At 41.3% G+C, this 15,562-nt stretch overlaps 1 protein-coding gene across 5 annotated transcripts in view; it reads right to left on the bottom strand.

The window, feature by feature from the left end:
* The window catches only part of LOC147016882 (zinc transporter ZIP13-like), a 43,555-nt gene extending 30,313 nt beyond the window's left edge, over positions 1–13,242 (bottom strand). For 3 of the 5 annotated variants that reach the window (XM_085846016.1, XM_085846019.1, XM_085846020.1), the window contains exons 1-4: positions 13,112–13,242; positions 11,431–11,743; positions 8,936–9,028; positions 8,624–8,814 (exon numbers count right to left, since the gene is read on the bottom strand). In XM_085846016.1, the coding sequence (XP_085702142.1) occupies positions 8,624–8,814; positions 8,936–9,028; positions 11,431–11,710 (564 nt within the window). In that variant the 5' untranslated portion in view covers positions 11,711–11,743; positions 13,112–13,242. Of the gene's footprint in view, positions 1–8,623; positions 8,815–8,935; positions 9,029–11,430; positions 11,744–12,626; positions 12,768–12,950; positions 13,048–13,111 lie in introns of those variants that run through there. The other 2 variants (XM_085846018.1, XM_085846017.1) reach the window with 2 other exon arrangements.
* Positions 13,243–15,562: the final 2,320 nt, after the last annotated feature.

The raw sequence follows: 15,562 nt of genomic DNA, 5'->3' as shown, positions 1-15,562 counted from the left end.
GGAGAAAATCTCAGTCTTGGTATATAAATGGAAAACATAATGAATGTGAAAAATATCAAATAAGTCTTATTGAAAAAATAACTAAAACAAAGGTAAATAAAACAAATAAGCGAATTAATTTAAAAACTAGTAAGTTAGAGGATGTAAAGAAAAAAATGAATATCCTTGAATGGACTGAAAACTTTGATGGTTATCAATTGAACAATGAAAAAACAATTTACTATAATCTCAAAATGATATGTGGCTCAGGAGGTGGTCAGATGAGAGCATTAAGAGAAGTTTATCATTTCGTAATGGCACAAAAGGGGTATCTTAAAAAATATAAAGATTCAAATGTTTTGTTTGTCAATATTTTAGATGGGGATTATTGTGCAAAGAAAATTAAACTATTGAAGGAATTTGAGAATGAACAAATCTTTATAGGTTCAATGAGTGAGCTGTTCAACCCCCAGGTGTTCAATTCAATGAGGTTCAACCTCCAAGTTAAAAGGGGAGACAAATAAATATACCTTGGGATAAAAAGGGGATTTATTTTTAGGGAAAAAAATATGAATCGCTGAAAATCCCCCATTCATTTACATGGGGAAAAGTGAGCCAGAATCAGTATTCTTACCCTACTATGGTGGTTACGTGGCCATGAGGTGTTTTTAATACATGGCGGTTATGTGGCCGTTAGGTGTTTTTAATACATGGTGGTTACATGGCCGTGAGGTGTTTTTAATACATGGCGGTTACGTGGCCATGAGGTGTTTTTAATACATGGTGGTTATGTAGCCGTTAGGTGTTTTTAATACATGGCGGTTACGTGGCCATGAGGTGTTTTTAATACATGGTGGTTATGTAGCCGTGAGGTGTTTTTAATACTGTGGTGGTTACGTGGCCGTGAGGTGTTTTTAATACATGGTGATTACGTGGCCGTGAGGTGTTTTTAATACATGGCGGTTACGTGGCCATGAGGTGTTTTTAATACTGTGGTGGTTACGTGGCCGTGAGGTGTTTTTAATACATGGTGGTTATGTGGCCGTTAGGTGTTTTTAATACATGGTGGTTACGTGGCCGTGAGGTGTTTTTAATACATGGTGGTTACGTGGCCATGAGGTGTTTTTAATACATGGTGGTTACGTGGCCATGAGGTGTTTTTAATACATGGTGGTTACGTGGCCGTTAGGTGTTTTTAATACTGTGGTGGTTACGTGGCCGTGAGGTGTTTTTAATACATGGTGGTTATGTGGCCGTTAGGTGTTTTTAATACATGGTGATTACGTGGCCGTGAGGTGTTTTTAATACATGGCGGTTACGTGGCCATGAGGTGTTTTTAATACTGTGGTGGTTACGGGGCCGTGAGGTGTTTTTAATACATGGTGGTTATGTGTCCGTTAGGTGTTTTTAATACATGGTGGTTACGTGGCCGTGAGGTGTTTTTAATACATGGCGGTTACGTGGCCATGAGGTGTTTTTAATACTGTGGTGGTTACGTGGCCGTGAGGTGTTTTTAATACATGGTGGTTATGTGTCCGTTAGGTGTTTTTAATACATGGTGGTTACGTGGCCGTGAGGTGTTTTTAATACATGGTGGTTACGTGGCCATGAGGTGTTTTTAATACATGGTGGTTACGTGGCCATGAGGTGTTTTTAATACATGGTGGTTACGTGGCCGTAAGGTGTTTGTAATACATGGCGGTTATGTGGCCATGAGGTGTTTGTAATACTGTGGTGGCTACGTGGCCATGAGGTGTTTTTAATACATGGTGGTTACGTGGCCGTAAGGTGTTTGTAATACATGGCGGTTACGTGGCCGTGAGGTGTTTTTAATACATGGTGGTTACGTGGCCATGAGGTGTTTTTAATACATGGTGGTTATGTGGCCATGAGGTGTTTGTAATACTGTGGTCGTTACGTGGCCATGAGGTGTTTTTAATACATGGTGGTTACGTGGCCATGAGGTGTTTTTAATACATGGTGGTTACGTGGCCATGAGGTGTTTTTAATACATGGTGGTTACGTGGCCGTAAGGTGTTTGTAATACATGGCGGTTATGTGGCCATGAGGTGTTTGTAATACTGTGGTGGTTACGTGGCCATGAGGTGTTTTTAATACATAGTGGTTACGTGGCCATGAGGTGTTTGTAATACTTGAAGTGTCTCAAGGTGTAATACATGAGGTGTAATACTTGAGGTGTCTCAAGGTTACATGGTGGTTACATGGCCATGAGGTGTTTTTAATACATGGTGCTTACGTGGCCGTGAGGTGTTTGTAATACATGGTGGTTACGTGGCCATGAGGTGTTTTTAATACATGGTGGTTACGTGGCCGTGGGGTGTTTTAATACTGTGGTGGTGAGGTGTTTTTTACTAATGCACCAGTGAGGTGTTTTTCATTCCAAGTGAGAAACAAATTCTAAAAATTTCAGAAAATTAATTAAAGACACAAAACGAGAATATCTTGATTGGATAAAGTGTCCTCCCCACCTTATAATAGCAATTGTAAATTAGATCAGGTGTCACCAACAACCTCAAAATCACACATCAAGTGAATTGGCCTCCACCTGTGTTACACTGTAGTGATTCTGATCATTTCAGAATAAAACGAGAGGGGAAGCACTCGGTCGAGTGCAAAACCTCCACCGCCAATACTGCTAGGTCACTCAAGTGAACCTGATATCCTATTCATTCAATTTGACCTCAACAGTGCTCACAGAGTTATAGTTTGCAACTTTCCCTTTTACTTTTAACTTTTACATACTCAATTCATTCGTCATAACTAGATTCCTTGAGACAGAAATTGATTTTAACTGGGTATATCCACCTGAAGTTCCAAAATCAGCCGCAATTATAATTTTGGCATGTTTTTTTTTTTTTGGAAAGCACTTATAACATGTAGAAATGCAAAAAAAAAAAAATAAAAAAAAAATCGAAATTTTGTTGAAAAAAAGTTGCAAAAAAAGTTTTCTCGAACAATTTTTTTTTGGGGGGGGGGGTTGGAAATCACTTAAAACATGTAGAAATGCAAACAAAAAAATTCCAATATTTTTTCAAAATGGCCACCATAGCGGCCATATTGGATTTTGGACCAAGTCTAAAATCTAATGGCATGATCCTTGGACCAGACGTAACCCCCCACTCCACCCCCACCAAGTTTCATCGAAATCTGTCAAGGAGTTTTTCCGTAATACTGTTCACAGACAAACAAGCAGTCATAGACTGGTACTTACAAAATCGTCAACTTGACCTCTGACCTTGTCTAATAAAAGCTGTCTCTCGAGAAGGTAGCAACACAAACCAGAAGTTTCTACGATGATTCTGTACCAAACCATCAAAAATCGAATGTTTTGGATGTTTGACCTCACTGTGACCTTGACCTTTGACCGATTTTGAGCAAAATCTAATCAGCGCTAGCCACCACCCTCCTGAATCACGTGGTGTAATTTGACATTGGTAGCTTCTTCCGTTCTCGAGTTATTGTGCCCACAAACAAACAAACAAACAAGCAGTCATAGACTGGTACTTGAGAAATTGTCAACTTGACCTCTGACCTTGTATAATAAAAGCTGTCTCCTAGAGAAGGCAGCGACGCAAACCAGAAGTTTCTATGATGATTCTGTACCAAACCATCAAAAATCGCATGTTTTGGATGTTTGACCTCACTGTGACCTTGACCTTTGACCGATTTTGACCAAAATCTAATCAGCACTAGCCATCGCCCTCCTGAATCATGTGGTGTAATTTGAGATTGGTAGCTTCTTCCATTCTCGAGTTATCTGTACCAAACCATCAAAAATCGAATATTTGATCTCACTGTGACCTTGACCTTTGACCGATTTTGACTAAAATCTAATCAGCACTAGCCATCACCCTCCTGAATCACGTGGTGTAATTTGACATTGGTAGCTTCTTCCGTTCTCGAGTTTATCGTGCCTACAAACAAACAAACAAGCAGACATAGACTGGTACTTACGAAATCGTCAAATTGACCTCTGACCTTGTCTAATAAAAGCTGTCTCTCGAGAAGGTAGCGACGCAAACCAGAAGTTTCTACGATGATTCTGTATCAAACCATCAAAAATTGTAACGTCGACCGAAGCAAAAATCTCCAATTCTCCACACAATTATACCTTAACGTAACTCAACGACGCGTCTGCTCGAGCACACTGCATCATGGGACGACCTGTGACGCGTCGAGTGAAATATTTTTTATGCAATCTTAAAACGTCTCCAAAACATCCAATTTTTACAAGAATTTCGACAACCGAGTTTTAAGCGTCCTAAGCGATCGCAAAATCCGAAGACAAAATTAAAATCGAAGTTAAAACGAACTCGTAACGTCGAGCGAAGCAAAAATACTCCATTTCTCCACATGAATTTACGGAATTATGTTTGACCTCACTGTGACCTTGACCTTTGACCGATTTTTACTAAAATCTAACCAGTACTAGTCATCACCCTCCTGAATCACGTGGTGTAATTTGACATTGGTAGCTTCTTCCGTTCTCGAGTTATCGTGCCTACAAACAAACAAACAAACAAACAAGCAGTCATAGACTGGTACTTACGAACTCGTCAACTTGACCTCTGACCTTGTCTAATAAAAGCTGTCTCTTGATAAGGTAGTGACGCAAACCAGTAGTTTCTACGATGATTCTGTACCAAACCATCAAAAATCGAATGTTTTGGATGTTTGACCTCACTGTGACCTTGAACTTTGACCGATTTTGACCAAAATCTAATCAGCTCTAGCCATCAGCCTCCTGAATCACGTGGTGTAATTTGACATTGGTAGCTTCTTCTGTTCTCGAGTTATCTGTACCAAACCATCAAAAATCGAATATTTGACCTCACCGTGACCTTGACCTTTGACCGATTTTGACCAAAATCTAATCAGCATGAGCCATCAACATTCTGAATCACGTGGTGTAATTTGACATTGGTAGCTTCTTCCGTTCTCGATTTATCGTGCCTACAAACAAACAAACAAACAAACAGAAACGGAAGGCATCAATATACTTTCGAAATCTTTAGATTTCTTAAGTAACAAGCAGTCATAGACTGGTACTTACGAAATCGTCAACTTGACCTCTGACCTTATCTAATAAAAGCTGTCTCTTGAGAAGGTAGCGACGCAAACCAAAAGTTTCTACGATGATTCTGTACCAAACCATCAAAAATCGAATGTTTTGGATGTTTGACCTCACTGTGACCTTGACCTTTGACCGATTTTGACCAAAATCTAATCAGCGCAAGCCACCACCCTCCTGAATTACGTGGTATAATTTGACATTGGTAGCTTCTTCCGTTCTTGAGTTATCATTTTTTGGATGTTTGACCTCACTGTGACCTTGACCTTTGACCGATTTTGACCAAAATCTAATCAGCACTAGCCATCACCCTCCTGAATCATGTGGTGTAATTTGAGATTGGTAGCTTCTTCCATTCTCGAGTTATCTGTACTAAACCATCAAAAATTGAATATTTGACCTCACTGTGACCTTGACCTTTGACTGATTTCGACCAAAATCTAATCAGCACTTGCCATCACCCTCCTGAATCATGTGGTGTAATTTGACATTGGTAGCTTCTTCCGTTCTCGAGTTATCGTGCCTACAAACAAACAAAAAAACAAACAAACAGAAACGGAAGTCATCAATATACTTACGAAATCTTTAGATTTCGTAAGTAACAAACAGAAAGGGGTGGAAACAGAAACCTCCGATCTTCGATGGCGGGGATTAATCAGCTTTTCCTGCTGGTTTCCTCTCCTGGGGAGTGCATTTCACAGCAAAGACTCAACCATGAGAACCAAGAAGGTTTCAAAAGACCTCCGGAATGAAGTTGTGGAAAGGCATATATCAGGGGATGGGTATAAAAAATATTTCAAAGGCCTTAAATATCGCTTGGAGCACAGTCAAGAAATCATTAAGAAGTGGAAGGCATATGGTACCACCAAGACCCTGCCTAGATCAGGCCGTCCCTCCAAACTGGATGACCAAGCAAGGAGGAGACTGATCAAGGAAGCCACCAATAGGTCACTGGCAACTTTGAAAGAGCTACTGCATGTATTTATGGCAAAGACTGGTCACTGTGTGCATGTGACGACAATATCCCAAGCACTCCACAAGTCTGGCCTGGATGGTCGGGTGGCAAGAAGGAAGCCTTTACTCAAAAAAGCCCACCTTGAGTCCCGTTTTGAGATATGCAAAAATCATTCTGGAGATTTTGAAGCCATGTGGCAAAAAGTTTTGTGGTCTGATGAAACCAAGATGGAACTTTTATGGCCTAAGTATAAAACGTTACATTTGGAACAAACCCAACACAGCACTTCACCCAAAGAACACCACCCCTACTGTGAAGCATGGTGGTGGCAGCATCATGTTATGGGGAAGTTTCTCATCAGCAGGGACGGGGCACTTTCCAGGATATAAAGGAAAACGGATGGAGCAAGATGCAGAAAAATCAGAGGAAAATCTACTGCCCTCTGCAGAAAGCTGAAATTGGAATGGAAGTTCACCTTTCAGCATGACAACGACCCAAAGCTACACTGGAGTGGCCAAGGAACAAAAAGATAAATGTCCTTGCGTAGCCAAGTCAGAGCCCTGACCTAAATCCAATCGAAAATCTGTGGTATCACTTGAAGATTGCTGTCCATCAATACTCCCCACGCAACTTGACTGAGCTTGAACATTTTTGTACAGAAGAATGGGCAAATATTACCCAATCAAGGTGTACAAAGGTGGTAGAGACCTATCCCAACAGACTCACAGCTGTAATTGCTATTAAAGGTGCTTCCAGAAAATATTAACTCAGGGGGTGGACACTTATCCAATCAGATATTCTAGTTTTGTATTTTCAATTAATTTTCTGAAATTTGTAGAATTTGTTTTTCATTTGGAAGTTATGGATTAAAATATGTAAATAAAGATGGAAAAGTCTGATTTTATGCAATTTAATTCCAGGCTATCAGGCAATAAAAAGTGAAAATTTTGAAAGGGGCTGTGTACTTTCGATAGGTATTTGGGATCATTCCAATTGCACTGGGGCCTGGGCCACTGATTAACACCCAGGCCAAGGGCCTGACACCTGCCAATCTGCCCTGCTCCATGCAATGTTGCGGTGCATGATTTTATTCGGGTGGAGTAAGACGAGTTCTCCAGCAAATGGATGTTAAGCAGTGGGGTGCAGTCAGGGCAGCTGAACACTGACCCATGTATCATATGTGATACTACCAGGGATACCCAGCATTGCCCAGTCTAGTTTTTTATTGGTGCCAAAAACACTTCCTTCCACCCACTCATGAATGGGGTGACGGATCACTTAATATTACCTCTCACATAGCTACAACGGCTTATAGGCACTATAGAGAGATTTTAAAACAGCATGTCATGGTCACCCGTCCAACTTACCCCCCCTCCTCCCCCCAATCATCATCATTTACGCTGGTATATTTCGTGTGTGTGTGTGTGTGTGTGTGTGTGTGTGTGTGTGTGTGTGTGTGTGTGTATATACACCCAGACCCCAACATTAGCGATTTTCGTCTATTTCCACAGCATTTTCCTGCATTTTTATGAGATGTTTCCTGATATTTGCGGATTTTTCGTGGGTCAGGAAATCCCCCCATTTACAATTGAAACGATGCCCCCACATTTGCGGGTTCAACATTCACGGGTTTTCCAAGAATGTATCCCTTGCGAATGGTCGGGGTCCTGGTGTACGTACACACAGTGCCTTCAGAAAGTTTTCACACCCCTTGACTTTTGTCAAATTTTGTTGTTACAGCCTGAATTTAAAATAGATGAATTTTAAATGTTTTTGTCACCGATCGACACAACAAAATACCCCATAATATCAAAATGAAAACATGTTTTTAGAAATTATTTTATGATTCTAGTTAAGTTTGCCCTCGATATATAAATATGGGGCCTTTCAGGAAGAAAAAGATGCACCACCAACTTTGGCCGCTTCCGGAAGAGGTCTATTTGTATTTAAATGTCTGGTAATTGTTTTGTATTTATTTATACGTATGTGTGCTTGAATACAACTGCCATTAATCAAAAAGACTTAGGCGCGATAGAGCGATTAAAAAACAATTTAAAAAAATATATATATTTTTTTTCAAAATAAAAATAGTTCTTGTCTAAAACACTCCCTGGCACTCACTGATGAACCTCTGAAAGTTTGACAAACTTCCGTTCAGCCATCTCTGAGAAAAATGGTGACACACACACACACACGCAAACCTACACACGGCTCTCTTATTATACTATAGATTTTCTAAGTATAAAAAGGGTATAACTCTGAAAATTAGACAAAACTCCCTGAAACTCGAACTTGTTTTGTAACTTACCATTTTAAAGCCATGTACCAAGTTGCAGTTGAATATGTTAAAGGGTGTGGGGAAAAGGTCAGAAAAACTACAGGTGGGACGGATGGACGGACAGAGAGCAAAGCTATTGTCCCAACCAGTGAAACCGGTAAAGAAAGGACTCATGAAGCAACTGAGTAACAATCTCCACTGAGAAATATAATTAACCATGTATTTAACAAGTTAAATCAAATATCCTTTTCTAACTCGTGTTAATTATCAATCAAACTGGTCAGTTAACAGGTGAGTTGGCTAGCATTTCTGCCATTACCTTGGATGAATATTTTTGAACAGGAGAGCAAAGGTCCCCTGTTGGTGTGCTCTTGGTTATGCCAGCGCGCCGTTTTGGCTTCCGCTGCCGCTTCTGTTGTGGTTGCTGATCAGAAAACAGTTTTTCCAAAATGAAAAAAATGATGACACCCGCAATGACCCATAGGCCCACATTCACACAGCCCTGATGGTCTGATGGATAGAACAAGGAAGGACAGGTTAGGACAAAACCAACAAATCTCAAGATAACCATTGGTCATATTTTCAGAAACCAATTCAACCAATGATAATGTAATTTTTATTCAAGGCTTACATGCTAAGTGGTTGTTCCAGGCTTCAGGGAGGAGGTGGAGGAACACGTCTCCCAGTAAACCACCGACTGCAAAGCTGAGCAATCCAGGCTGACCTGGTGACGAGACAGCACACAATACAAACCAGTCATGCATTACTCCAGGAGAGACGACACCATTTCAAAAAATATCTGAATCGGGCAGTATTTGTTTGAATGGTGATGATCCCAATTGCTTTCTTCTCTTTCTTCTTTTGTATGTAGCACATGTCCACAAGTAGCATCATTAGCTGAGGGTGTGGCTATGCTGTTGATGCAATGCCCCCCCCCCCCATGCAGCTTAGAGCAGGAACTTGGAACTTGATCTGTGTCAGCGATAGCTCTCCGACTCTGTGAAGGACACCGTTGGATCTTTAACGTCCACAAACTTATGCTGGCAGACAGGACTTCCAGTTTAACATCATTCCGAGGGACAGCAGACACCTTGATGCCTCGCCCTGTCTGCGAGACAAGACGGTGACAGTTTTGTAGCTTGGCTGAGATTCGCACCCAGGCGAGACTTATCGGAAGCGAGTGTGCTTACCTCTAGGGTCTAGGCCATCCTGCCAGCCCAATTGCAATCCTCAAATAAGTTGGGGGTACTCATAGCATCACATCTAAAAGCAACAATGTAAAAAGTCTAACCTGCCCTCTTTCAAATATACCTGCAATTCCACCACCTCTACCTCCAGATATATTTTAGCTTGGTTAGGGCAATGTACTATGGGTGGCATTTCCTTTAGGCAGCATTTTAACGCTCATCCCTATTTGCCCTGAGGCATTCAAGAGTAAATTTCAAAAGAAACACTGGTATAAGTGCCGTTTGCAGTTTGCAAACAAATAAGCAGTGCCGTTTCCTTCTTTGAACCGAGGCGCTGCATTGCTATAACAATAATATGTGAAGTTTGGTTTCCATTTTACTTTGAATTGTTGTGTCGTGTCGGTGAAAAATGTGAATTCTACAGTCGAGGAGAAAAGTCCTGCGGTGACGGTTCTTGTGGAACTTTGTTCCATGATTGCTTCTTCCTGACATTCAACTGCCTGGCTTTATGGCTTTGGTCTGTCTTCTTTTCCACCTCTTTCAGTAGCAGCTTCAACAAGTCAATCCATCATTTACTATCAGATTTAAGTTTGCTTTGTGATCTACCAGTATTTTAAATCTTCCTTCATATTTATCAACTCCCTGACATTCCTGGAATAAATTACTCAACAGCAACCCAGTGTAAAACAGATGATTGGAATGTCTGAGATTATTTCACATCCGAATGCGAAAATTATTCACGAAGAACAAAAGGTCTCATTTTTGGAAAATTCAGTCAATTGTTGAATTTAATCACCTGATTTCATTCAGAATTTCCATCTCTTTCACCTTTTGACCCCTTCCAAACGACTTCATAGCAGTGAAATTAATGGGTAAGACGGAGTTCCTAAAGACTTCAGCATAGGTGAAGGTGAACGTGACATTGTAGTTCCTAATTTAATAATGAATGAAAGATATTGCACAAAACTGTTTAAAATTGGCTCTTTGCAGTCACGTCGCTCGAGGAATAAAGGAATTATTTCGACTGGCAGAGTCCCCAGCCTTCGAGCGATCTTGTTCCAAGCACGCAACACGTTCTTCTGACGCCTACCTTTATATGGATGGTGTTTAGGCAAACAACAGCTGCTTCAATCGCTCTTGAAAATAAAAAAAATTAAAAACCCAGATAACGTGCATGAAGTAAAAACATACCTACTGCTTATAATTCAAAACACCTCACTGCACTGGAAAATGTGGGGACAGCACTACTGTACACTGTTAATGGTGGAGACTTGTAGTACCCTCCCTCACCTGGAGGTGGCGCTATACGATACACATTCACATGGAGAATGTGTTCCATCTCTTTCACCCCACTACCCCCCCCCCTCCTCCACTCAAGATCACCAGCAAAGATAAAACACCCCTATACGTTAATTGGGGTGAGACTGATCTTATGTAGCAAGTCTGCATATAAATCGGCCCAGAACTGTAGGAGGGGTAGCACCACAAACAACACCGGTCAATGAGTTATATACAGTAAGGATGACTGTTGTGTTTTGCATTTGACATTTTGCAAAGCAAATTTAAGACCCTTGGTATTGGCAAACTAGCGCTGGCAGGATGGCCTGGAGGTATGCACTCTGGCTTCTGAGCTGTCGAGCCTTCGTTAGAATCTTGGCCCAGCTATAAATTGCCATCCTGGTGTCTCACAGACAGGGCCATTCATCAATGTGTATGGACGTTCAACTGGGATTCCAGTCTGTGACATTAGTTGATGGGTGTTAAAGATCCCACGGTGTCCTTCACGAAGTAGAGGAGCTATCGCCGGCATCCTGGCCAGATTTCAGATTCCGTCACTAACCGACAGGGGATACTCCATCAGTAATGATACAACTAGCAGGCACGGGCTACATACGAAATGAATGAATGAGTTGCAAACTCAAAATGATCTCAAACTTACCACTCAACAATGGACCGCCATGACCCTCTGCAGTCATAATAACAAGGGGCAGTATCCCAGATAGTCCCACTGCACAGGCTCCTCCGACTGACCAGAACCACAGGTGCAATCCCACTGGAGCAACTTGCCAATCACACACCTCCATTTGCTGCTCATCCACAACGCTTGACAAACCGTGTGTTGCTTGGTAGTGGCACGATTTATGCTCAGCATTGCTTATGGAGTAAGGGTAGCCCAAGGTGATGAAGGTTGCCACAAGAAGGAGCCAATGAGCTGGCATGGCAGTGTGGCGTTCGATGACTGGTTACATGACCTGCAGCGATTGAAAAACAAATTAATTACAAGTTTTTCTTTTTTCCAACATTGATTTTAGGCTCACGAAGGAGTTCGTTCATTGTTGGTGTCCTCCTGGTTGCACATAGCACATGTGCAGGGCGAGGACATTAGATGACACCCGTGTGCTTTTGCATCAATTCCAACATCATGAGTCGATAGTGGATTTGAACCTGAGATCCCAGCATCATGAACAATGCCAGCTCAGAATGGAACACCAAACAGGTGTGTGTTAAACACTTGTGTAAGCCATTTCATTCAATGTTCACACTTCGGATGATCATGGGATGGGTGTTGTACAGCTCACTCAGGGAGCACACAACGCACATGCCTGTAAGTTGGTTCTACGTTTCATCTCCACTAATAAAACTACCGCTCTGGTGCACTACCGGCAGAAGCATTGCATCATGAAGAATGCATGCGATATGTACATTAAGTCAGCCATCCCGGTTAATGACACTGAATATATTGTACGAACATGGCCTATGTATGGATCTGTACCTTTTTCATCTGCAGTATACATTACCTGTATAATTAAATTAATTGCAAGCGAAGGTGTAATTAAATCTAAATGTAGTTATTAAATGTAATTATATGGATATCGACTGAATGTAGGTTATTAAATGTAAATGTTGAGTAGACATTGCAAAGTGAATAGATTACTTTGGAACCACTTAAGTGGATACAACACGGGCACAACGCGCCAAGCGACCTCTTCGGTAAAAGTTTCCTTTTTTGGAGGCTTCAATGAAAGTGCGTCCAGAGGCTTTTGCCATGAAGAACAAAGCCGACTTTGTCAACTCAAACGCACTTCAACTTAGCTGCACCAAGACCTCAAAGTAACCTTACAAACTTGTACTCACACCATGGTCACAATGGCCACTTTGAACGGGGGATGCAGCCTGCAGTAACAAGGTAAAACAAGGTGACAATACACCCGAAGTAACGAGGCCTCTCCCCAACGCTGTGGTCAACATACCAAGGGCATTATCAATGGGTTTGAAACGTTACAGTTACGTGTCGTGACGTGTACGAGTGTTGGATGTGCCACGTTTTCACCCAAAAGAGGCTTCCCAAAATACAATATGGGTAGAGTTCCTCGAAGGCGAACAAACTCGTTTAAACGACTCGTCAAAACATCCCCAAACACACTGAAAGTTTTCCTCGGGGGAAACTCGCACACTCACAAAGTTTGTTTTCAACTTATTTAGGCCTCTTGTAAAAGGTCGCCCGCACAGCTTCCCCCCGATGACGAATGCGTCCGACCCCGGGATATCCGCCGCACAGACAACTTGACATCGTTTGCACGAACATCGAGGACGAGGAAACGCTTGCGGTGAAAACCTACCCCTGAAACTTTAACCGCAGCAGCGCATTTCCAAATTGAAGATGCTTCCAATCCGTTAGGCTTGGATGCAGTTCCCAGATTTTTGCTTCCTGAGCATAGATGCACAGGTCACCAGAGGGCGCATTGCTCTTTATGGCTTCATTCAAACAACCGATTGATTTATTTGTTTGGTTGTTTGCTTGCGTGTCTCTCTTCCCGAGTCGTTCATTGCCATATGAGGAAGCTCAGGCGTAGGAAGCCATCACATTCGTGTCGGATCGGTATTTGACTTCCACTCTCTATTTATATGCATTTAGCATCCTTCGGCGGCGATCCATGGGGGATGAGGAGTCTGAAACACACATACACATACGCACACAACATATATGTATATATGTATATATATATACACATCATTGATGGAGTGGAGATTCCCCCTCCCAAAAGATGTATTAGTGGGGCAACTTAGCATAACAATTGTGCATTTTGTGAGGAAAGCACCAAATTTGCCACACTAGTAGCCAAACACATTGTGAACAGACTTGGATATTGGACCATCTCAAATTCAGCCGCTGATTGCTGTGGCAATCATTTCCACTGCCATCAAAAATTTTGAGATGGCCCAATATCCAAATCTGTTCATAATATGTTAGGCTACTAGTGTGCCAAATTTGGTGCTTTCCTCACAAAATGCACAATTGTTATGCTATATTTAGCTAAGTTGCCCCACTATATAGGGGTATTTGCCTTTTTTCTCAGAAACTGCACACACAATTCCGATGAAACTTGACCAGAACCTTCATCACCCATGATGTACCAAAGTTTGTTCATCTATATATTACTAAAACTTTCATCTTGTATATATGTATGTATGTATGTTCCCGAAATACAGCCAAAATGGTACACGATAGTGCAAAAATTTTCAGCCCACCTTACTCACCATTCTCCTGCGGTGTGCAGTATCAAGTTTTGTTCAAATTGGGCAACGAAAAAATTATTAAAAAATCAATTCCCGATTCAGTCAAGGACTATTGGGGAGAATTTGATCAATGGAAACAACCTCAGCTGTATAGTTCGTTGAAGCTGTCTTTTTTTTGTTTTTTTTTCTTGAAATGATTTTTTTTCATCAACCGCTGTCACAACGGGAACCCAACGAGTTCACGGGTCATCTGGTGCTATTTTAAAAATTGGGGTTTAAGGAGGTTTACAGGAGGGGGTTTACCCCCAAAATATGTATTTGCTAAAACATTGGTTTGTTGATACATTTTATTGATTCCGTCCCAGGTTGACTTCCTCCTCAGTAGCATTATTCTACCATTTGAGCGCCCAGGGGTGTTGCCCCTATTCTTAATGGTACCACAGTGTTTCTTAGACCCCTTGGAGTATGAAACCACCATTTAGAAAAAAACGACAACTTTCGACATCATGACATCGCCAGTATGCCTCCGCCCGCATTAGTACATCATTCTACATACTTGTACCAAGTTTGATTTAAATCCCTGAACCCAGATTAAAAATATGAAATAATTCTGTCTGCCAGGCCATGCATCCGATCCGGTTGAAATTTGAAACATATTCTACATGTCACCTGGATCATAACTGTGACATTTCACATTGATTGATGAAACGGTTCAAAAGAGATTTTTAAAATAATTTTGTTTAAACCAATGTGGGTGCCAGACAATGTGACCTATTAATTATTCGTGAACACCCTAGTGTCCCCAAGGCTTGGGGAACATGTAAGTGAAGTTTCCCCTCGATCTGTCAAGCTGTTCTGAAGAAGAAGATTTTAAAACATGTATTCTTCAAAAAATCAGAGCTGCCAAACCATGTGACCTATGACATCATAGGCGGAGAACCTTTTATTCCTCATGCAGAGGCAATGATACCTATAATGTTTCGCCTCGATCTGTTCAGCTGTTACAGAGAAGAAGATTTTTGAAGGTTATATATTAAAAACAATATGGCTGCTGAACCACGGGACCGATAACATCATTAATTTTTTTTGCCAATAACAATTTTGCCAAAGATGACCCTCAACATTCTTCATACTGATCGGATAAAGCGTTTGACATATGCAATTATGATGTCACAAAGAAGCCACATATGACATCATCAAAAATCACACTTGTTTCCCTTGGGTTGTTCTTCACATGTACCAAGTTTCAATTTTTTTCCATGGAACAGTTTCAGAGATACAAAGATCCAAAGGTTTTTTTCTTTTTTCCAAAATGGCTGCTACATCACATGACCATGACGTCATAATTATCACAAAAATATCTATACGAGTAGTCGCATCTATGGTGAAAATTTCGTGAGATTTCTATGGTGAAAAACAACCCCGCTTCAATCAGACACCTGACCCATGACGTCCTCTTTAACAAATCAAATTCAGAATGGGTGGCCGATCACGTGTTTGGAGTTTGGCGTTGATCAGATGAGGTTTTTTGTCCAACATGGCTGCGAGACCAT

Source organism: Eptatretus burgeri, chromosome 11, assembly GCF_056783735.1.
Source record: "Eptatretus burgeri isolate ZD-2024b chromosome 11, Ebu_testis_v1, whole genome shotgun sequence".
NCBI lineage: Eukaryota > Metazoa > Chordata > Myxini > Myxiniformes > Myxinidae > Eptatretus > Eptatretus burgeri.
Note: the sequence above shows the minus strand (reverse complement) of the source record. Positions and strands in the feature narration are given on the sequence as shown.